The following is a 24,395-nucleotide window of genomic DNA, read 5'->3' as shown; positions in this document are numbered from 1 at the left end:
AGTGTGTTTGGGGTAGTGTCCACCCTAGTGTAGAGTGGCAGTCTTTTAAAAGTAAGTGTGGGAAAAGTATTTTATTACAAACTTACATCCTGTCTTTCTTCATGGCTCAAGGTGGCTTGTGTATCATAATTTTTAAAAGTTACCGTTTAAAAGCAATAGACTAAAGCATCCAAAAAAAAACTCTTGTCACTCTAGGTATCTGCAATTATATTGCAGTTATAAGAATCTTGAAATAATTAGATTTTGTATAAGCTTGAAAAGCCTTGCTTTCATAATTATATGTTTCCAACAAAGAATGGATGTGTTTTGTTATAGGTGATGAACATTCGAAGAGTTTTAAATCAGCTAGATAAACCAGAAGGCCTTTATCCGAACTACTTAAATCCTAATAGTGGCCAGTGGGGACAACGTAAGTACATCAGTTCATTTTGTCATTCTTGTTAACAAATGCTTGATTATTTCAAAGAATAAGAGTATACATTTATTATACTTGATGAAGGAAATGAATTATAACTTCAGCTGGTGAACTTTTCATATGCTTGTCTTTGAGTTAATGCCAAAATTAAATAATGGTGTACTTTGTACCAAAAAGTACATTGTTTCCTAATTTTCAGTGCAGTGGATGTAACCTAAGGACACGTTTGCTTCCTGCTCATGTGTTTTCTCTAAATATAGGTTTTAATTCTAACAGGTGTTGAAATTCATTAGATTAACAGTGCAATCCTATGCACAGTTACTCCAGTCTAAACCTATTGAAATGAATGGGCTTAGTCTGGAGTAACTCTCCTTAGGATTGCAATGTAAATACTCTCCAAAGTTAGTTTTGTGGCTTGTGAAATAATGAGAAAGTTAGTTTTGTAGCTTGTGAGATAGTGAGAAAGGTCTTTGGTGCTATCTTTTTCTCTCCTTTGTGGACCTGTGACTTCCCTTTCAGGCTGCGTGTGTTTTTGGCTGACACTTGCCACTACCTTCTGCCTGAGTCCAGAACCAGCTTTGAATGTTCCGGGTTGGTCCTATGAGACATCCATTGTGATTGGGCTTCCTTATTCCCCTGGAAAAAGCCACCAAAGCAACACCAGAGAATATTGTCCCTCTAGCGGGGAACTCTAGCATTCTGGCCCTGTTTGTTTTTTGTTTGCACTGTTGATGAGTGGAAGGTGTGTAAAGTTCCAGAAGGAATAAATGGAGCGGGCTGCTGGTGATTGAGGAGGATGAACTGGGCTCTGTTGTGAGGTCTATGGGTGGTAGATCACAATGATATTTTGATTGCCCATGGGCAGAGAAGACATGGCAGTGTGGGCAGCAAAGTTGTAGTAAAGTACATATGGATGTGCACCTTTAAAAAAACCGGTATTTTTCACATTTTGGGAAGGGCATAAATACCAGTATTGGGGTCCCCTGATACTGTTTCAGCTTTGGTGTTTTCTGGGACTCCAGAATTATTTGTGTTCCATTATTCCCTGTGGGGTATTTATTTAGTGGGGCTGGAGTGGCTGTTTATCAGTCAAGTGATGCCATTGCAGGGAACCTAGTCCTGCATGTCCACAAAAGACCCCACCCAAATTTCAAATGACTGGACCAAGAAGTTAAATTTTACAGGCCCCTGGGTACCAGTTTGCTTCTGGCTTCAATTCAGGGAGCTAGCTTATGACTTTCGATCTGTCTCTTCCTGTGTCAGCTTGTGCGGACTGACGGGAGAATTTTTAGTTGTCCCCTGGGTTCTTGAATTGGAATTTCCCTGCCTGCTCTACTCACCAAAAGCAATGGCCAGAGAAGGTGATAGGGAAACACAGGCCATGTACAAAGGGACACTCTTACCTAGAACACAAAACTTTTATAAAGGTAAACCATGCAGTTTTATTATACTTACAAAAGAATATAAAGCAAAGGAGAAAACAATACTTAACTGGATATATATGACAGCACACACACTGACAGACAAACAGTTAGTCAGAGATCTCTGAGGTCGTTCCAAGGAAGAGACAGAAAATGGGGGTCTCTCTTAGAAGGACCCCGAACTGGAATCTTGGAAGACGTTTTATAGGCTAAACTGTGAGAGAGAGGGTTTAAAACAGCCCCTCCTTGCGAATTCTCCCGAGGATGAGCTTTCCACAAATCATGGTTTTATCTTGCTTGGTTTTTCCTGTTCCTAAATAAGTTAATTAGTTTAAAAGAGTCTCTGTCAATTGTCTGCTTGTGAAGCCTGTGTGCCCAAGTAAATTCCCTCAATCTAACAGATAGCTTGTTACCGGTCTAAATGTCCATTTCCCCCTTAAAACATAATTGCAAGCAACTCGTGTGCTTTGTTTTAGTCAGCTCCTACTAAATGCCACCCTTTAAGGCAGAGGTGAGGCTTCTAGGCTATATAGAATTGGTTCTTTCTTAACACAAACAAAAAAAAATGTTTTAATACTAAAGAATTCTCACCACACGGACCCTACTGTCTCCCCCCCTCCCCCAGGCCTGATTTTGATTCCCTTATTGAAAAGAGATTGGGACAGCTGTAGCTCCATCAAGAGCGTTTTTTGTGGAAGCCTCATCTTTATGGAAAGTGCTGTACTTTTGAAATGGTGGCTATATCTTTTTACAATTTAGAAAAAGGTGCACGGCAGATTTTTTCAGGAGGGCCTTTGATTTCAATATTGACTTTATTATATACTGAATATGTTTTATGTAAACCACTTTGAACATTTTAAAGGGACAGTAATATACAAATACAAACTGCAAGTGGGCAAATATCTTTTATTACTGCTCCAGTACAATCCTAAGCATTTTTACTCAAAAGTAAATCCTTGTGGCTTCAGTGGCATTTACTGCCAAGTAAATATGTGTAGGATTGCAACCTTAAATAAGCAGCACTATAATTCCTGAAGGTCACCACTGGACTGTTACTATTGTTCCTGTGCATTTCTTTAGTCTTTGTTATTTTTGCAGTAAATTGAAAGTGATTTGCAACATAGTGGGTCAATTAGATTTGTCTCTAGCAATAATGGATATAATAGCAGGACTTATTATTGATGAGACTCTGCTTGTGCTATTTAGTCTGCAAATGTCAAGAGTTTCTGAGGTAATTCATTTAGGAAACTGTAAAGGTCATTTAAATGCTGCTATTCAGAGATCAGCCTTCCATCACAGAGCATTCTCATTCTTTTGAGAAAGCTACTTTCCTTTATGTATTGCAAACACTCATGTTATTAATGAGGTATTTCTTTATTTTTTTAAGTGTTCTATTTTATTAGCCCATCATAATCCTATTTTGCCATCGGTGTGTTTCTTTGAAAGGGTCAGCAAAGTTAACATTTAAGAGACCTAAATACCAGGTCACAGGATATTGAAAAAAGCATATTGGAAGGTTGAGACCTTTAAGAGAGGAAGATTCTGTGCTCACTTGGTTTCAACATGGAAAAGCAAGTTTTAAAAAATAATTTTAAGGATAGCAGAAGAAATCAAAGTGCTTATTTGTAATCCAAGAGAGCGCCCCCCCCCCACAAGGGATAACTGTATAGGTCTTCCATCTATAAAAAGTATAGCTAATGCCACGGGGAGATCAGTGTGTTCATGGGGGAAAAACTTGTACCATATCATATGTTCCTAGATCTTGTGCTGTTGGGGAAATAGCACACCTCACTGTGATGAGCTGGGGTGCAAGAGCAAGCGCCAAAACATTTTTTGGGGGGTAAACCACCAGTCAGTCCCATGCCAGTGTCCATCATTTTTTGTTTTGTGATTAACTGAGAGCTATTCTGCCCACACAATACTTCCCCATCATATCACCACACTGCTGTGAAAGAGGCCAAAGAAATATTTGGTTATTGGCCTTCCAGTGCTTAGCATTATTTATAGCTAGCCGCCCCTGAGGTAAATCATGGTGGTGCTCCTGAGATCAGGCTTGTTTGACTCTCACCAGATACTGTACTATGCATCTGATCTTATGGTTTGGCTCATGAAATGCATCCCATTAGTCTGACAAATGGCTGAAACCAGAAACAAGCTCCAGAATGGCTCCAGCCATTCGGGGATGCTGTCACAGGGTTAGTTGCAAGGAAAGGGAAGCCCATTGTGGCTCTTTGTCACAAGGGGGGGGACATAAATACAAGTCCCAAGAATTGGTCACAAGTCACCAAGAAGGGAAGTTATTGTCCAAAAGCAGCTACTGGGATTGGGGGCGGGGGATGTCTCATAGGTTGCAGTTTGGGTCTCAAAGAAAACTTGGACTGGTCCCTCTTGATCTGCCTGAGGCTGGGAGGCAGGAGAAGACGAGTGGGTGGTTTATGATAGAACCAAGTAACAGAATTTTCTGAGGCTTCAATCTCTGCTAAAGAATTGTTACAAGAAGTTATGTTGCAGGTACAGGAAGTTATATTACCGTTAATCTACCATACATCACAAGTAGCTGTGTTTGGTTAAACTAAAAGTGGAATTACAATTGATCCTCTTCTTTTGCTTTTCAGATCATGTCTCAGTTGGAGGGCTTGGAGACAGTTTCTATGAATATTTGCTTAAGGCATGGCTGATGTCAGATAAGACTGATGAAGAAGGCAAGCAAATGTATTATGATGCTGTTCAGGTAAATGAGATATAAATCAATTTATGATCATCACCTAATGAATCCAATGAAAAAGACTTTGGTTAAAAATGTGTGTATACTTTTGTTTCCATAACAGTAAAGTAGTTTTAAGAGACTAATTTATTTGAAAAGTTATTAGCCACAGCTAGAAAAATTATAATTGGGACTGCCTGAGAAGGTTTAAGAACTGGAACATATTATCTCAATCATAGAATAGCTTTTGTATTTATTATCCTCTAAATGTTTTTAAAAATAGGTTCATATGCAAGTGTTAACTAATTCTCCATTTATAAATTAAGAATAAAGAGTTGCACTAAGAATGACTTGCTCCTAACTTTCTTTAGTCTGTACCTCTCACATGAACCTATGTCCAGATGCCTGATTTTTAGTTTCTATAAAACTGTAACATTAATCTAAGCATAGCAATCTACTGAGAGAAATGCAAAACTCACAAAATGTATAACTCTTTCCTCAATGTTGCTTTGCAAACGAGACTTTCTGTAAATTAGAGGAAGTGTAAAAAATTATCAATTAAGATTCTGCTTAAGGACATTCTGATGGCACAACTCTTTCAACATCTCGTATATTAAAATTAAGATTGACTTTGCAGCATTGTTTCCCATATGGCTATGTGAACAGAAATTACCGAATACTAAAAATCTATGTCTTTGAAACTCAGCTCTCTCTGGCTGTTGTCTAAGATATATATTTTATGGTTGTACTTGTTTAATGAAGATATATCATTATGGTTAAGCAAGAAAAACACATAATAATTTGAAATGATGTACTAATGCCGCTCTCATCCTCAAATAAAAGGAAGCATATTAAATAGGGCTTTATTTCTTTAAGCAGTTACAATCAAATTGATCAACTATGGCTGGGCTCAATGCCAGAATTATGGGGGGAAAGGGTAGGGTACCCTTAACAAAATTCACAAGTTCACCAGCCTCTCCTGCTAGTCCTATCTCTGTTCCTACAGGGTACTGTACAAGTTATTCATATAACACTGAGATCACTGAACCCTGTTTATGAGGACAAATGTACAGCAATGAGGAAAGTGCTTAGGGATATTATGCCCTCTCCAGTTCAGACATCTACTGAAGCATAGTTAATGGCTTCCTCCTACTGTTGAATTACAAATATGTGAACATTAATTTTGTGGTTGTGTTTCCAAAGAACTGCTCCAAAACCTGCAGCAATAATCTTTCCTCACTTTGTTCTCACTTTGCTTGTGAGAGATGACATTCAGAAATCGAAATACCCCTCAATTCTGGGCTCGCCCAAAAGACACCCTTACAGAAGGGTTCAACCTAAATGTAGAGTGAATGGCTCAGGATAGTAATTAGATTGTCCATTTGCCAAACCCCGGTTCACCAGTGAAATCTCCACATTGCTCTATCACCATACTGTGTCAAAGTAACATTCACAGAGGCATCATCTTCTGTGCCGGACCTGTCCTCCTGCTACCATCTTAAGTCCAGAAAGGAATTTTCAGGAAGCTGTTCATTGCCTTTGCTTAGGGGTGATCCAAAACAATGCCCAAAACTTTCTGTTTCATTTTGAAAGTACCTGAAATGAAGCAAGGCACTCCTGAAATTTTGGGATTCCCAAAATTTATTGCAAAAAAATTAGGACTTTGGGGATTGATTCAGCTATTTTCTGTATATGTGGCTTCCAGAGTCCAGAAGCCAGGTCAAATTCTACAATTTAACTCCCGTTGAAAAATAGGCCAGGTTTCCTTCCACTGGAATCCAGGCACCAGGTTTACCAGTACCTAACATTACTGAAACTGGAAAAATTAGTGAAAGTGGATTTCATAAATGATACCAATACTCCCAAAATTTCAGGAAAAGAATAATTATGCCCTTTCTGAAATAATTAAGATTAAAATGGATTGTTTGAAATGCTCACCCCTACTTTCATTCCCTGTTCTGAGATTTGGATCCCATAGAGAGTTTTCTTGGACAGAAGGATTTTCACCTGTGGAACACAACTTTCTCGCCTTCCATCTTCCTGAAATGTAGGGAGCATGTTCAACTTCAGCAGGATCAGGGAGGCAAGAAAGTTCTACTTGATGGGTAAAAATCCTTCCATCCACAGAAATCCACCACTAGATCTAAGCCTGAATTTTCACAAAGCAAAGAAGCATATATTTTGTCGAAGTTTTCCCACCCGGACAGAATCCATCTCCCCCTGCATGGTTCTTTGTTGCCATTTGAGTTACAGAGCAATCCTGGGGGGGGGGGGTATTTGCAGAGGGCCCAGGGACAGCACAGTCTCACCGCCTCCTGAGTGGCTTGCTGCCCCGGCATAGCAAACAGAAAATGTTATTTTCCCTAAACCACATGAAACTGCTCCATTCAGTTTCACAGGGCTGCACCACCATTTCTGCTGACACATGTTCAGGCCAGCCAAAAGGGGCATTCCCAGGGCGAAAGGGCTCAGGGAGCTAACTAAAGTCATCTTTGCCCTGGGAATGCCCCTTTGGCGCTGACGTGAGCTCTTGCTCCAGAGAAATGCTGTGGCAGTGGCTGGGCCAGCACCCATTCATGGCACTATCACACAGCTTCCTGGCACTGGCACAAGTACCCCTGAGCTGGTGCTAGTGCCAGTTCAGCCAGCGCAAGTGGTGCTAATGCTGGCACAAGGGTCATGCTGGCTCCAAACTTCTTTCGGCTCCCCTTCAGGATTGCTCTATCTGAGTCTCAAATCCCCTCCAGCTCATTCAGCTGCTGGAGATTAGTAATGTGCACTTTGCTCGCCTTTGGGCTGGTCAGGATTCTTTCCAATTCTTACTTTGTCCCAGGTAGAAGGGAAGTTTAGTGAAGCACCTTCCACTTGATTAGAAAGTTCCCTCAGCCAGTGTGTCTCATGGACTCTGAGTCCACTGAGCCTCTTAGGGATGGGGTAAGAGACTCTTGACAGGAAGGAGTATTAACAGGAAGGAGTATCTGCACAAACCAATTGTGTTGGAATAGAGGCTAGCAGCCTGCTGGCTTACTAGAAATCCTACCATGGGTCAAAACATGGGTGCATATGTATAAAACAGTCATTAATCAAATTATTATGTTTTTAAGTCTGTATCCCCAGGATTATTATCCAGTTCTAAATATCCGGATTCTCCATTTGAGGGCTACTGTACTAAAAAACTACATATTCCAGTTGAGATATAATAAGAAACAAAAATCTCTTATGATATTATCAAGATAGGATTTTGCTCTTCCTGATCTCGAATTATTAACCCACACAGAAGTGGCTGAAGTAGCGCTAGACTGAAAAGGTTAGATCCAGTGGAAAATTAACATTAGCAGAGGAAGGGAAACTTCACTAATCTCCCCTCATGCTGAAGACCTCCAGTTCCTCCCCTCCCGCTGTCCTGGGGCGGGGGTATCTCATGACAACCAGGAATATAATGGTTGACATTTGGGGCTACTGCATAAGAGACAGGCTAGGAAGTCCTATTCCATGAATGGAACTCCATTTCAGTGTAAATTTTATACAAGATCCAAGCCAAGGGTTTTTAGGTATCTATTTTATATTAACTGCATACTAATATACAATAATGTTTAACTTTTCCAGTCCATAGAGACCCATTTGATCAGGAAATCCAACACTGGTTTGATGTACATTGCTGAGTGGAAGGGTGGCCTGCTTGAACACAAAATGGGCCACCTGACTTGTTTTGCAGGAGGGATGTTTGTTCTGGGTGCAGATGGAGCCCCTGCTGATAAAACTGAACGTCACATTGAACTTGGAGCTGAAATTGCCCGCACATGTCATGAGTCTTATGATCGCACAAGTAAGCATTATAAACTTTTGAGTAGTTCTATTCCAGAATATTATTTCAGACTTGCCTGTTTCTCTATATATGGATAGTGCTTTTGAGGATTTTTCTTCTTTCACCTAATACCATGGGACTTGTGACAAATTCAAAGCAGACCATGTAATTCCTAACATAATATGTTATGGGATGGGAAGAGTTCAGAACTCCTTCAAGAGAAGAAGGACCCAGAAGACGCATGCTTTGTGCTCTTGGGGGAAAGTCATAGGAATGCTGTGATAATGGAAAAATATGTTCAACCCACTCACTAGCAGGCAACATTTTCATGCCTTCTCAGTAGTAAGCCACCCAGCTGAAGCAGTCTGGAGCTTTTATAAGTAATTTTTGGCAACGTTACCAAATTTTACAGTCCGGCTGTTTTGAGTCAAAGATCCCCATCTTGTGTTTGCTTTTTCCTTTTGCCATTCAAACCTATGAGTCTTTATTTTTCAAGCTATTTTCTGTTTCCTTGTGCCACGTTTTTCCCATTAAGAAGAAGACTTGGTTTTTATATGCCGATTTTCTCTACCACTTAAGGAAGAATCAAACCGGCTTACAATCACCTTCCCCTCCCCACAACAGACACCCTGTGAGGTAGGTGGGCTGAGAGAGTGTGACTAGCCCAAGGTCACCCAGCTGGCTTCATGTGTAGGAATGGGGAAACAAATCTAGTTCACCAGATTAGCCTCCACCGTTCATGTGATGGAGTGGGAATCAAACCCAGTTCTCCAGATCAGAGTCCACTACACCAAACCACCGCTCTTAACCACTACACCACACTAGCTCTTAAGTGTATGTGATTTTTAACATTATTTTTGCATCAGTTGGGTATATAACATAAACAGTGTGAAAAAGCTATATAAGAAACAAGCAAACTGAGAATACCAATAGTGAACATGTGTGAACAAAAAGTCTTGCATAATTTTAACAAAGTATCCTAAAAAGTGTTTTCTCTAGTAGAGCTGCTGTATAACAGTCTAAAATCTGTTCTCACAACTAGCAAGTCATCATTTTTAATTGATTGCAAAATTTGTAGCAGCTTCAATAGAAATTGTGTGCCTGCAATGTTTTGACAGGCATGCGTGAAAAGCTGGAGAGAACTCCCACACCAAAAGTTATTTGAAAACCTGCAAGTACTTGCAGGTACCCCTGTTTATGTCCCCGTTAAAACAGGATCCATAGAGAGCGTAGGCAGTGTTCTAAAGCTCATTTATATTGTCAGACATATTTCTTTAGAAGTTTTTATTTTTACAACAGGGATTTTATAGGTGCCACATACTCTCTAACAGTATTTCTTCATTTCTATGTTCAGATGTTTTCTGCATTTACTGATGACTAGTATTGGTGTTTCAGTAGGGTTGGAATAGTATCTTCAGATTCTAGGGGCAGTTTTGTATAATGGTTAGTGCCAGCTATCCAGGTTCATACCCCCACTGTGCCTTAAAGTTGACTGGAATACCTTAGGCCAGTTACCCCTTCTCACCCTAATCTACCCCTCAAGGTGATATTAAAATACAATGGAGAGGGCCATGTATGCTGACCTGAGATGCTTGGAGGAAGGGCAGAATAAATATGTAAATAAACAACACTGTAATAAACTACCTTCTGTCTGTACATTGTAGGCATATGCAACATCTGTCAGTCAGAAGGGAAAGGTAATATCATTATACTATAATTTAAGAGTAAGTTGCCAGTTTGTTGTAGTGGTTAAGAACAACAGACTCTAATATGGAAAACCAGGTTCGATTCCCCACTCCTCCACATGAAGCCTGCTGGGTGACCTTGGGCCAGTCACAGTTGTCTCAGAACTCCCTCAGCCCACATGGAGACAGGCAATGGCAAACCACCTCCCAAGGTCTCTTGCCTTGAAAACCCCGTCAGGGGTTGCCGTAAGTCAGCTATGACTTGATGGCACTCACACACAGAGTATTTCAAACACAAATTGTGCATAGATTGGGAGACCAGAATTAATGGCACAGAAGTTCTTTTCAGACCTTCAAAGTGCTGGGATGTTCGTTGTGTGGAAGGGAGATCATGGAAATAGATATGCACTTACAACTTTTGTGTGCACTGTTATATGCCTGTACCATCCAGCCTGTCAGTTAAGATCCTCTTCTCAGGTGCTTCTGTCTATGCCCCTGCTTGCAAAGAGGAGGGAGGTAGGGACCAACAGTGGTATAATTTCAGTGGTATGATCTTGCCTTTGGAATGCCCCCCCCCCACCCCTTTCAGGTTCATCTGGCACCTATGGTATTTTCCTTTAGGCACCAGGCCAAAATATTTGTTTTTCCCCTGGATTTTTACATCTCTTTTTTTAGAGACTTTATGGTCTGCTTCTAGGCTAAGGACTGTTCTATGACTATCACTTTAGGATGATCAGTGTTTCTTTTAAGCTGCCTTTATGCCCCGGCTTGTTTTAATGAATTGGTTCTGTTGTATTTTAGTCTTGAACCATTTGGAAGATGTCTCTGGAGAGTCAACATATAAATCTTCTCAACTAAGAAAAAACTTAGGGCACATATGTGCAGAATCAGCTAAGAAATAATGTAAATAAACATTGGCTCATAAGCTCTCTATACATAGGACCAGTCAGCAAAGTTTGCAGTTGCAGACGTGGGGCAGTGGAAATGCTGGAAAAATTAAATGTCAGCTGTCTGAAAAGGGTTGATAACTCTGTTCAACCAATTAATGTATTCAGCAAAATAAGTGCTTCATATGTCCCAGCTTAAAAAAAACTCAAATATATTTTTCTCTGTTAAGAGAAGACCTTTAAGTGGGAGATGTAGTAGATGGATTGGGAGAATACTCAACCAGCAAATATGGTTCATCACCGTTACAAGAATTTGCTATGTGTTTTGGCCACAATTTGCCTTATTAATGTTTGCTATGGAAATACTTTATTTGCATCCTGAATTATGTCCTCTCAAAAATGTCAGTAAATTAAGGGTAGGTCCTGCTATGTTTTTTCCAAATAGTGGTACTTTCTCCATTGAGGCACAGAAGTTTGTATAGTAGAAACACACATTACCAGTTAGAGTTGGGAAACTGCAAAAAAATGTTTCTGCAGTGTAGTAATAAGCTAACACAAATAATTCAGGATGGTTCTTCTGCATGCTGAGTATTGATCCTGTTTGATATTGATTATTGTGTCTAGGCATGAAGCTGGGACCAGAAGCCTTTAGATTTGATGGTGGAGTTGAGGCAATTGCTACAAGGCAGAATGAGAAATACTACATCTTGCGACCTGAAGTTATAGAAACCTACATGTATATGTGGAGATTCACCCATGACCCAAAATATCGGCAATGGGGTTGGGAAGCTGTAGAGGTAAAATGGATTTTGGGGAGGGTCTTTAAAGTCTTGAACTTGACAAAGCTAAATTTCAAAATTGCCTTTAGGCAGTTGTACAACTTGAATTTTTTTCCAGTAGCATGCTGCTTAAAGAAAGGAAAATAACACATTTTTGTCTGTATTTTGCATTCAATTTTGGCGAACTTTTGCTTCTTTCTGATATGTACGCTGCCTTTTAATTGCCTACAAAACTGGAACCCATTCCTCCCCCTCTAATATGACAGGAAGGATCCCTTGGATGAGCAATCTTTTACAGTTTCATCCAGATTAGATGTAAATTACATCTAGAAATGGTTCCCATCAATGCAAATGTAAATTCAAAATGTGATTGCTGGATTGTTCAATGACAAGTGAGCAGAGGGGAGGAAGCCCTGCTTACCTCTCTGATTCCCCTCACCAATTGATCTGGTGCTGCTTCCTCCACTAGAAAGGTGAAATGAGTTGTTTTATTTATTTAAAACAAATTCAGAGACCTGCTTGAGGCAGCTCACAATATAAAAAAGAATAAGTCTTAAACATGCAGTATTGATATAATAAAACCATTAAAAACCCAGTACATAAAAGCACATAAAAACCCAAATCATTTTTGTGTTAGGTGCATTTCCTGTTAAACACGATAAATAAGTTTTTCAGGGACATTGCTCAAATTTGAACAAGTGTCAATATGAAGATTTATCTAAGTTATGCACACTTGACCTAAATTGAACAAGATGCATGGAATGGATGGATTAATCCTGAAAATCCGCATTTCTTTCATTTATGGTAGCTGTGCACTGAAATTTAAAAAAAGATACTGGGATGGTGTCTATGTGAAAAATAAAGGAATAACGTTTTCTAGTTAATTTGTAGCTGCAAACATACATTTAACAAAACTGCTGTAAAATAAATTAAGAGGTACACTTGCAAGGAAAGAATGGCAAAAAACTGATAATTACAAAAATAGAATGGTTGACTTAATTTTTGTGGTGCAGGAGATTGAAATGTAGATATCATTTATTTAACATCATCATTTAACTGAGATGATGTTTAAATGAAGTTCAAATGATTTGTCTTATAATAGACAAATCTAAGAACATAGGTTGGACCCAAGGCTTCCGCAGATTTGCTCCATTTGTAAAAAAATTGATCTAATCCTATATCATTTGATATAGGATTAGTTCATTTTGAATCCTTTTTAGGACTTTTTATATTTTATGAACACTATAAAAGTTAGAATCTCTTCATCTGTTGCAGAGACTGAAATTAATAGACTTAAGATAGTCATGATTTCTTTAATTCTTCAGACTGGCAAGCAGAATAGGTTTTAAACAAGATTAACTTTATAAAGACACTTAATAAAACAATATATATCATTCAGATGCTAGGTTATAAATTACTGAAGATATGTAATAAGTGTTTTACCAGTAAGAAATGCATATTTTTATCAAACTTTTTTCCTTTGTAACTCAGGCATTGGAAAAATACTGCAGATTAGATGGTGGCTATAGTGGTGTCAGAGATGTTTACAGCAGCCATCAAAGCCATGATGATGTGCAGCAGAGTTTCTTCCTTTCAGAAACACTCAAGTAAGTTGAATTTTAAGACCTTCACTCTATATAAAATTATGATAAAACTTAGCCATCATTAATGATGCACAAATGGGAACTTTGCGGGGGGCATCTTATTTCTCCTTCCCCCACTATTTCCTTTTTCCGGAAGCCTCCCATAGCCCTTTTCCTGCATCCTTCTCTCCTTCCCACTCAACAGCAAACCATTTATCTGCCTTTCTGTCTTCAGCTTTTCCTCTCCCCCCACCACCCCACCAGCAGTCTCTACCCAGGAAAACTATGGCCCAGTTGTGTGGTGCTGGCCACAGGGCCAGGACTAGTTGCATGATACAAACCCTCTAGGACTTGTGAGGGACATCTCACTTTCCCCTGTATCCCCAACCCCGCATTATTTCCTCTTTCCATTCTCCTGGCAACCCCTATATCTTTTCCCTTTTCCTTACATCATTCTGTACTTCTCAGCCATTTACCAACATTCTTTCATCTGCCTCCCATCTTCAGCTATATTTATTATTTATTTGTTGAGTTTATACCCTACCTTTCTCTACAGTAGGGACCAAAGCAGCTTACATTGTCCTCCCTTTTTATCCTCACAACAACCCTGTGAGATAGGTTAGGCTGAAAGTATGTGACTGGCCCAAATCACCCAGTAAGTTTCCACAGCAAGATGGGAATTTGAACCTCGGGCTTCCAGGCCCTGCTGTGAACCTCTAACTGCTTAAACACCCTGTAGGGTTGCCAGCTCCAGTCTATAGAATTCCTGTGGATTTGGGGGCAGCCTATGGGGGGGAGTTTGGGAGGGATTTTGCCTAGAGTCTTTGGTAAACGATAGCATTTGCCCTTTGAAGCTGCCATTTTCTTCAAGGGAAGTAATCTCTCTTGTTTGAAGATGACTTATAATTCTGGGAGAATTCCAAGCCCTACCTGGAAAATGGCAACCCTAATACACTGGCTTTCATAGGGTGGCACCTGTTGAACAGTGGCAAGCAGCCAATCTCAATCTTTATTAAAAACAGTCATAGACCAGCACAGCTCTTCGGCAAGAAGCCAGGCTTAGATGAGTGATGCAAGTTGGGTAGTATCAAGTCATCATTGCTGCAGGGTGCAGGCCTGGCCCCAAGGAGCTCTCCCTCAAGGCAAAAACAGCCGTGGAAAGGGTGCCGCCCCCCCCTCACCTTTTACTTAGAGAAACCAAGCCTGGAATGCTTAATCTTAATCTTTATTAAAAACAGTCATAGACCAGCACAGCTCTTCACAATGTACAGCCTGGAATGCTATGGCTTCCTAGCAATGGCCACGGAGGGAATCTGTTTCTTAATGCTACAGGCACTCCTTTTATCATTTTAGGGTTTTTAAGCCTCCCCACCCCCCATTGTATTATTTTAGATGTCACATTTTTCTGCAAACGGGGATTTTTTCAGGTTTGTAGAAAGATCTGTCCTGCCCATTCACAGTTCCAGTCACCAGATTTAAGTATCCTCAAATTTGGATGACTTGGCTATTAGAATATGCAAGTGGGGACCTGCAAGAAACCTGCGAAGAGGGACTTTTGCTTCCTTCCCTCTCCCCCTGTCAAAGTTCCTCCCTCTCTCATTCTGCCTTCACCCCTTATCTATCAATCTTCCCTCACCCCTTGCAGTCTTCCCTCCTCTCTTTCCCCCTACCCCTTCTCAGTCTGCTCCTCTCTTTCTCCCCCAGACAGTCTCCCCCCTCTTTTTCTCTTTCTCTCCACCCCCTCTTCCTTGGGAGCTGTGGTGTTGGTGGCAGTGGCAGGGCCACAGGGGGGATCCCCTCCCCATTGCTGAGCCTAGCATGGCTCCAGGCCCCACCACCCACCTTTGAGCCTGGCAGCAGCATTGCCTAAAAACCACTGCAAGCCCGGAGCGATTCCTGGCATCCTACGCCGTGGCCAGGCCCAGAGCGGCTCCTGGTGTCCACAACAGCAGCGGACAGACCCAGCAGTGGCTCCTGGGTTCTGTCAATGCTAGGCTCAGCATCAGCTCCTGGGCTGTACCGATGCAGCCAGGCTCCACTGCTGCAGCGTGTGCTGTGGCTTGGCTGCTGTGGCCCCTCAGCTGGGCTACCTGTATTCTGCCTCAGATGCCAGTAAGCCCATCTCCAGCTCCCAGCACTATGTGTGTTGTCTTAGCATGCACAGAGAACACTTTTTAAATTTCAGACAATTTAAAACCCCAATGTATTTTTTTAACATTTCAGATTTTTATGCAAACCCAGGGGGTCCCCTATGTGTGCAGAAAAATATGTTTATTATCAATGTGGCCTCAATCTGCGAATTTAGATATCCGCAGATGGGGGCAAGTCTTTGCTATTAGATGTTGAACTTATATACTTCTGTTTTTTTAGGTTTCTCTTATGTCCAGGGAGTTCAAATTCTTTTTGCCTAAATTTAAATAATAAATTTAAATAATCTTACTGCATTGTCTATTAGATGTCCCACCTTGTTTAGTATTGATTTATTCTGTGTAATCTGCCTTGAGTCTCACCAAGGAAGGTGGACTCTAAATAACATAAGTAAATAATTCAATCTTAGCCATCTCATAAATTTAGCCATTTTCACTTTCCCTATGTCTATTATTTTCAGTGTTTTCCACTTTTCCACTTATAATGTCTAGTTAAGGGTAAATTGCATAACTATTGCCTAACTAATGATTAGATTCTTTGGGGGAAACGCATGCATGTACACTGCTCTCATCTTAGGAGAGAGCGTGCATTGCTAGGACACCCACTGAGGGGAACATCAACTGACCCAATCATCTACATAATGGACAGCCAGCAGAGCTGCGTGTTGAGAAGCTACTTTTTAACCCCCAAACACTGGACAACAGTCATCGATATCTGCATGTGTGCTGTCAAGAGAAGTTTAATGTGATGAGACCAAAATTCCCTTTATCAAAAGCGCTTTTAAAAACTTAACAATTGCGCAATAGTAAAATGTAACCTCTTATAGATTGGAAAATGGACAGGGAAAGTAAATGGATAGTTTTCACAGGAGAGGAAAGTAAATGGGGAGACTGTGTGTGACTGGCTCCAGATCACCCGCAACCTTTTGTGGTACAGAGAAAAGGAGGAACTGGGGCAACCCTTGCAATGGTCCTAGTTGTAAGAGTATGAGTTTTCTTAGCAACAGAAATGTTTGGCCATTGAGAATTAATGTTTTTCAGATACATTCATTTCCCCATGAAATGAAGTCCCTTCTGTCTTTCCATATTCTTGGCTCAAAATGACAGATTATGCGCTCATTTCCTTCAGCATTTAGTTTCATTTATTTTCAAGCATAGATGCAGCTGGGAACATACCCAGGTATTTACTTCCCCTTTTTAAAGTAAATATAGGTTACTGTTATAGATTAATAACAGAGTTCGGGAAATAATAGGTACAAATGACTCTCCTGCTATCCCTGTGTGAACTTTGTAGTTCGGAGGTTATTTTTTTGGTATGTTACGTTGGGTTTTTGTTTGCTTTCCTAGGTACTTATACCTGTTGTTCTCTGAAGATGATCTTCTTCCATTTGAACACTGGGTCTTTAACACTGAGGCACACCCGCTACCAGTTCTCTCCAAAGAAGAAGAGGAAAAGGAAAAAAGAAAGTAGATAAAATAATCATGATTAGGCCAGCACATTATAGATTTATGAAAACCTGGGTAATTTTTTGAGTTTCGATCCAGTTTTTTGCAGTCTAATGTTTACCCATATACTATTTAACAGGGGACTGAAATATGCATTAATGATAATTAATCTTATTTATGTTCTGACGAGGGAGGGGGAGTAAAGTGATTTGTCCTCTCTGTATTTTGTTAGGGTGCAATATGCATCAGACCAAATAGAATAGAGAGGTTAGCATGTTACTTTTTCCCAGTTTTATTTTTGACTGCAAAATTCTTTCCTCCTCTATGAGGAGATGTCTGCTTTAAGCTGTAATACTTTGCTGTGTTGCAAAAAGCCATAAAGAATTAAGTATGAAGAGCTTTTTTCTTTTATTCTTTTTTTAATGTGGTTTGACGGATCACTAGAGACAAATCTCGTAACTGTGACAGCCTTTTCTTATGCGGGTCTATCATTAATTGGTAATTTGAATATTTAAGAAGATGTACTGTTCAGGAAAACTACAGAAGAAATATTTTCATCTCGTCTGCAGTCACTATTGTATTAAACTGCAGCTTGTATTGAAGTGAACTTGCATAGCCTGAGAATTGAAACCTACTTCTAATTTTGATTTAGATCATAACTCTATGCTACCAACAGACAGATTTGATACCTCCTTTTTTAGTTCCTGTACTTTTAGTTTCACCAGTACCCACCAAACCAAAACCATAGAACAGGGGTGTTGAACTCATTTGTTACGAGGGACAGATATGACATAAATGTCACTTGGTTGGGCCGGGCCATGCCTTGCCAGCCCAGATTGGGGCTGGGGGCTGGCTTGCGGGCTGGATAAGAGCTTTACAGATTTAGCCTGCAGGCGTTATGTTTAACACCCCTGCCATAGAAACTGACTTCTAGACATGCCCTTGAATTTGATGAACCTGCAGTTTCCTCAGTGCAAATGGAGTTCTGGTGAGTTTGCACCAGAAGGCACAAATCACTCCCCTGTTATATCTTTAATTCCATATTGCAATATGGGTTGATGTGTGGAGTCCTTTGTGCTTTTGTGCCTTTATCCTGTTTAGAGATTGGAGGAGACCAGTTCCTTAAGATGGATGCCATTTCAGACATTTCATTTAGCACTATAAGACTTGATAGATATCAGAAGTAATGCTGTGAAAATGGGAAGAGCATAATATTTCAAAGGTACCATGCTTCAGACATTCATGTTCAGCTTTATTTACTTTTGAGAGGTGGAAGTTAGTGCTTTAAATGCTTTGCTTTGTATAAATCTATTTTCTGTGTCCTTGCTAATCAGAATAACAGCAATGATAAAGTTTTTTTTATAGGAAATCTGTTTAACAGACTGATCAAGGTCAAAGTGAGGGAAGGCACAGGGTTTTTTTCCCTGGTCACCAATAAGATACCTTCTGGGAGCAAAGTGGCTTGAATGATGATAGGCATACAGTGATTTACTGTGATCAGTCATTCGTTAACAGCTAACTTCCCAGATACAAAGCAGAATAGAAATAGATTGTGTTGCTGAAAAGGTAAATTTTTCAGAAATGCTGGATGCACCAGGGAAACCATGTGGTTTTGGAGGGAGATGTATTAAAGCAGTGTGTAGTTCAGTTACTTCTGAAACTAAGCTCTGGTCAGCCAGTCCTAAAAGATACATGTATCTCCTCCATCAGTACATACAGCCTACTAATTGTGTTGCTGGCCTCCTGTAAAGAAAGTAGAACATGTCTACCAATCAATACTGCTTATTTTTTGTGAACTTATTTACACTATCAAATATGAGGCCTTTAGGTTTGAATCAATATAGGTAATATCTTGGTGGAAAGATTCTTGGAACAATACATAAAACTGTTCATCACAAAACAAGTTGACCATACATAATCTGCATCCATTTATGTGTAGATGAACATCTTTGCAGTGTGTTACGTTGGAATACAGTAGATTTGTCATACTGCACTCCTCATACTGCAGTGCTGTCACAGTGTCTTAGATGTGCTTGTGAAGGCTATTGGTCATGATGTTATGCTGGTGCTCTTAAGACAGGATAGAGCCAGTTGTCTGTAAACATGATATTGCAATTGGGATGAGTGCACATAGGCAATAACTTCCCTTCCCATGTGTTTTACTCCATTCCCTTTTCTGTATCTCTCCTTACCAAATGACATACCTTGTATATGCCCCAGATATGAAATCTAGAAAGACGTTTCGAGAGAACAGGGAAGAACAGCACAAGAAGCATCATTAGTGTATGGGAAGCTGTCATGCATGTATCTGTGGACCATGACTATTACATATTACTTGGCTAGCACAGCAGTGGTATGTGTATTAATGGAATATTCCAACAGAATATGGTATAGGTACACAATGAATAATATATACCAATAACAAAAATCAGTATAATGAAGTTACTAATGGGATTTTGAAAAGCCAAACATGTTTCTGTACCTAGAATTGGTGTTAGAGCCACAGCATCTGATTGTGAACTTCTGTTAATATTCTTTACTGATCAGAATTAGTCAAACCAAAGGCAGGGGGGGGGTAACTCCTTCAGATGTTAGGGTCTTGTGTGCATTTACATTCTTTCCTATTAACATTTTATTACAAAGCTGTTTGAAAGCATGATGGACAGAAAAAACCAATAACATGATAAATCTAAGCAATTGTTCACTGTTCCTTCTGAGCTGAGAAATATTTCTTAATACCTAATCAAAATGCTTAGTTTTTCCATTGGGGGACATCAGGGAAAACTTGGTTTCTAGTTTTTCAAATCTCTTATATTGGACTAGAAAAAAGAAGAATAATTCACTTTAACTTTCTTTTCCCCATGAATTACTCATATATAACAAATACTTTCTCTTAGATGATATTGTTTATGGTCTGTAGTAGGTTTCCAGGCATATATGCTATATACATTGCTATGTATAAATTTTAGAATTAATTGCAGAATGAAATTAAATTCCCTAAATTTTGGTGTAAATCCTGGTGGCTTCTGCAGCAGCAGAAGAGACAGATGTGCAATAGAAGTGTGGGAGGGACAGGGTTGTAAATGTATGCTGCTGTGCAGGTATTCACATCCTGTCACTAGGAAGAATGAAGAACAGATTATCTCTTAAATTTGTGTTGGAAAAAGTAAATTTAAGGCAAAAAAATTGCACATGGGTTAATCATTGTGCAGTGCTGTTGGCTGAGAAGCCACATGTACCATGACATTTTAATTTTAGAGTATTGCAATCTGTATAACAGATTTAATAAAAACAAAACAAACATGGTTCATGTCCATTTCCACTGTCATTTTTGAAGCACTACCCTTACATTCTGTTGGAAATGCCACTTATGCTAGAGTTCATGATATCATGATTTGTCTCTCTTCCAAACCCTTTCCACCACAGAAGCATGGTAACATTCATGCCAGTACTACCTTATGGCTCCATGCAGCAACCATTCCTTTCCCTCCTTCAGCCCATCTTCCACACTGATAAGCATGAAGTATTCTGAGCTCTATGTGGTATCAAGAATAAAAGTTTGCAACTATTTTTATTCATAAATTCAAAACATTTTATTCTCTTTTGTGGGGAGGAAGGAATTCTGAATATCCCTGCTATACTGGGCACATTTGCAGCATGTCTCTGTGCTGTGTTCAGAGTATAGAACTAAGTGTTTTTGCTTTTACATAACATCCACAATCCAGAGAGTATTTTTCATTCACAACAGGCTTTGAGACTTTTTAAGAGACTCTACACATTGGCCTCGAATATCCTTTGCAGAAATGCTGGACTTCCATCAACTCAACTGTTAAGAGAATATTCAAGTGTATGGTAATGTCAAATATATGTGTGTATATTATTTGTTACAGTTAACATTCTGCAGCTCAAGTTGCAAATTGCTTGCCAGTGACATCTGTTAATATTCATAGGGTTTTTTATACAGGAGTAAATTGGCTTCTTTTTTTGGGGCATATGCATTTTTTTCCACTGCTGCTTGGGATTTGTTCTGCAGTAGGTAGGAAGGAGGTTGCTTTAGATGGAATACCAATTGCTAAATTGATTGGTTTGTTCAGGAAGCAAGGCCTTTTTGGCAAATGGTCAGACTATTAATTTCTTTTTTTAAGGTCACAATTATATCAATTTTACATTTCCTGTGCTTAGGGGGACACGTAAAATCCCAGGTCACATTGATTACTTGAATCACGATTTGCAGGCACCAAGAACAATTCTGTAAATTAAATAAACATGTTAAAAGTTCAAGACAGTTTCAGCAGTCAATGAACGTGTGCCAGCACAGCACCATGCGTCCTCATGCCTTGAGGAATGCAGCGCATACCAGTGTGAAATCAGCTCAGAACATTCTCTGTTTCAAATTATGAAGACCATTTTTAGAGGCAAAACAATTCATTTTAAAATACAATCTAGTACTGCAAGATGTATATCACATGCATTATTTTTGAACTTCAGCACTATCACTAGAAATTACTATATTTGATTAATGTTACTTTAAACTATATTTTTCCCAACCCCAAACAGGTATATTCTGTGAAAGCATCTTGTTCTCAAAAATCTACTGACCCTAGAAACAAAGGGAAACACTTAAGATATGCTTGGCGTTTAGTACTGCCCGATACATGGCTCTCACTCCTTCTTTACTTTGCCATGCCTCCAGTGTGTGCTCCATCAAGCCTCACTTTTGCCATTGTGGGGGAAATTGCCCCAATGTGCAAAATGGTACTGTGCTCCTGTGGTGTATTTCTGCCTATCAATGTAAATGAAAAATAAGCTTAGAAATAAATGGGAATTGGACTTGCAGATTTTTTGTGAATTCCTACTACTTCAACAGGCTAGTATTGTGATCCTGGTAATTTTCTCCTGGGCGTTATAGTTTGAAAGAGCACAAAAATGTCTGTGGTTCTCTACCTGCTATGGTAATCAGGTTGTATGTACAAGCTGCACTATAATGTACCTTTTTGTAAAGTGATGTAAGTAGACAAGACGATTGTATAACCTGTAGAATTTCAAAATGTAAGAGAAACATGTTTTATACGCTCAAAAACATTCATGTTGTATGTCCAACACAAAAAACACCAAAGTATAAACTTTAGAATGATTTCCATTTAAGATTTAAGTCTACAATCCTGAAATTATTTACAGTGGTGTAAAGAACTTGAGGATAACCTTAGTATTAACAATATCCTCAAAACCAAGCTGGAATTAAAACTGTTCCCTATCAACTCAATAGGGAATAACCCTGGGGTGACTGAGCTACGGTTGACCACTGTATATGGAACTTAGAAATATGTTTGGGTTTTTTAAGTATCTGTTCTGGTTTAGACAATGTCTAAACTTTTATTGCTCTCAAGTATATAACACAATGCAGTTGTTTTAAGTAGATATATTATCCTTGAAATAATTTAAATACAATGTGTGTTGTATGACAGCTCTACCATCCCCCAATGACACCTTGTTGATATGGTAACTATCATGCAGTCATTTTATGCATTTTTTCATTTGTGCATATCACACTTAGTGTTTTCCACCTTTATAGAAATCTCTGGAGTTATAAGAGATCAAAATGCTTAATTTTTAAGAACTATATTTGTTAAAAAAAATCTCTATTGTGAATAAAGCCTTTTAATACATCTCTTTATTTTGGCAGTTAATTTTTTTATCAAGGTCACTGTGAATATAACGAAGTTGGATCATTGTTCCAATATAGCTGTCAGACTCAGGCGTCTGTCCCTAGCATCCCAAAAAGCACACACGCCCAGGCAGATGATCCTAAGCAATGCTACTTTATTAGGAGCAAAAAGACAGATTAAAAGAAGTTGACTGCCTCACACGCAGGTGAGGCTGCTAATAACTCTAGGTATGCGAAGTACAGGTTGTGTGTGTGTGTAAAGTGCCTTCAAGTCACAACCGACTTATGGCGACCCCTTTTTGGGGTTTTCATGGCAAGAGACTAACAGAGGTGGTTTGCCAGTGCCTTCCTCTGCACAGCAGCCCTGGTATTCCTTGGTGGTCTCCCATCCAAATACTACGAAGTACAAGTTAAAAGCATTCTAAGCAGAGAAAGCAAAACGGCGGTTCCCAGGGAGGGAAGCCATAACATCAAACATCTGAGATAACCAGAGGAACCGAAACTGTACACATGATTTGTGAGCAAGAGAAGCAGACCTTGGGAAGCAGCCAGGCTCTGGCCTTGAATGGAAGCCAGATCCTGGCCCACATGTGTCCAGAGCCTGTATTCCCGTAGGTAGCACGGGCCTGACATTAGCTCATATTGGCTTCACTAGCAGCAGCTCTGTTTCTGCTGCCTGCAATCATTTAATGGGAGTTGGCATGGAGGGAGGATTTGGTGGACAACCGGGAATGGGAGCTTCTGAATCTTGTACTTCACCCTCTGAGAAAGAACAAGGTGAAAAGCTACCCAATGGGGATGGCATTCTTGGAATGGAGGTTGCCTCCTTGAACAGTTCCAGCAGTGGTTTGTTTGGAACCGAGTCCTTAAATCGGTGCTGGGAAAGGGTGGACAACAATTTCAATTTTGGCTATGTGTCCAGGTGTTTGTGGCAAGCCTTCTTATGAGGCAGTTCTGAAGGACATGGGAGAAGAGCTTGTAGTCCTCCCTGACTTTCGTGTCTGACCCGGAGTGGTCAGGTTCAGCCTCAGAGCCATAGGAACCAATGAAGCTTGGATCTGGCCACCAGCAACAGAAGGTAGCGTATCGCTCAGGTTTTTCTCACAGGAAGCTCCAGACAAAGCCTTTTCCCAGAATGCTGCTTTTAAGCAGGAAGCTCTATCATGCCTAACTTTTGGAGCAAACTGGCAAGCAGCACGAGAAGCTTTGCTCTTCGCCAAGGCAAAGGAAGCATTTGTCATGGTTGGGAAGTTTTGACCCACAGGACCTGAAGAGCACTTCTTGTGCCATATTCTGGGCACTTGGCTCTAAGGAGGCAGAGTTTAAGGTAGAGTGCCACTAGGCATTTTTGAGCTTTTAAACATTCTTCACGGCAGGCCTGCGTGGTTGCAGTATGACTGCACAGGTGACCACTCAATGAATAACATTTACAGGTAAGTTCAACCCTGTTAAATGTATGCCCTCAGTGGCCATTGGTAGGCAACCACACAGTATTGCTGGCCTTCACACATTGGTTTTGGTAGTAAAAGGGCTGGGGAAGGGAGAGGGCTATTTCCAAGGGTGTCTTGGCCTTTGAGGGAGGAGGCAGGAACAGATTGGGAGTGAAAAAACAGCCTTGGAAAACACCCCCCAAGGGAGGAGGAGGAGGAGAAGATGATGCAGGGCGAAAATGCATGGTCGCTTTAGCCTCCTTTAGTCCCTGTTTCAGCCAGGATTGAACGCATGTGTTTTGCCGAACGTGCGTTGAATCCTGGCTGAATCCTGGCTGAAACGGAATAAAGGAGGCTAAAGCGACCATGTGTTTTCGCCTGCAGTCTGCCTCCCCCCGCCCAGGCCTGGAGCCCTTCAGTAGCCAGGC

At 40.1% G+C, this 24,395-nt stretch overlaps 1 protein-coding gene across 1 annotated transcript in view; it reads left to right on the top strand.

Annotated features, from left to right (window-relative positions):
• Positions 1-17,052, top strand: part of MAN1A1 (mannosidase alpha class 1A member 1) — a 72,458-nt gene extending 55,406 nt beyond the window's left edge. Inside the window, exons 7-12 of the mRNA XM_056856951.1 lie at positions 316-409; positions 4,452-4,567; positions 8,147-8,366; positions 11,542-11,714; positions 13,188-13,303; positions 16,774-17,052. Of these exons, the coding sequence (XP_056712929.1) occupies positions 316-409; positions 4,452-4,567; positions 8,147-8,366; positions 11,542-11,714; positions 13,188-13,303; positions 16,774-16,897 (843 nt within the window). The 3' untranslated portion in view covers positions 16,898-17,052. The remainder of the gene's footprint in view (positions 1-315; positions 410-4,451; positions 4,568-8,146; positions 8,367-11,541; positions 11,715-13,187; positions 13,304-16,773) is intronic.
• Positions 17,053-24,395: the final 7,343 nt, after the last annotated feature.

The sequence above is a fragment of the Euleptes europaea genome, chromosome 10 (genome assembly GCF_029931775.1).
Source record: "Euleptes europaea isolate rEulEur1 chromosome 10, rEulEur1.hap1, whole genome shotgun sequence".
Taxonomy (NCBI): domain Eukaryota; kingdom Metazoa; phylum Chordata; class Lepidosauria; order Squamata; family Sphaerodactylidae; genus Euleptes; species Euleptes europaea.
This window is presented reverse-complemented; position numbering and strand designations above follow the sequence as displayed.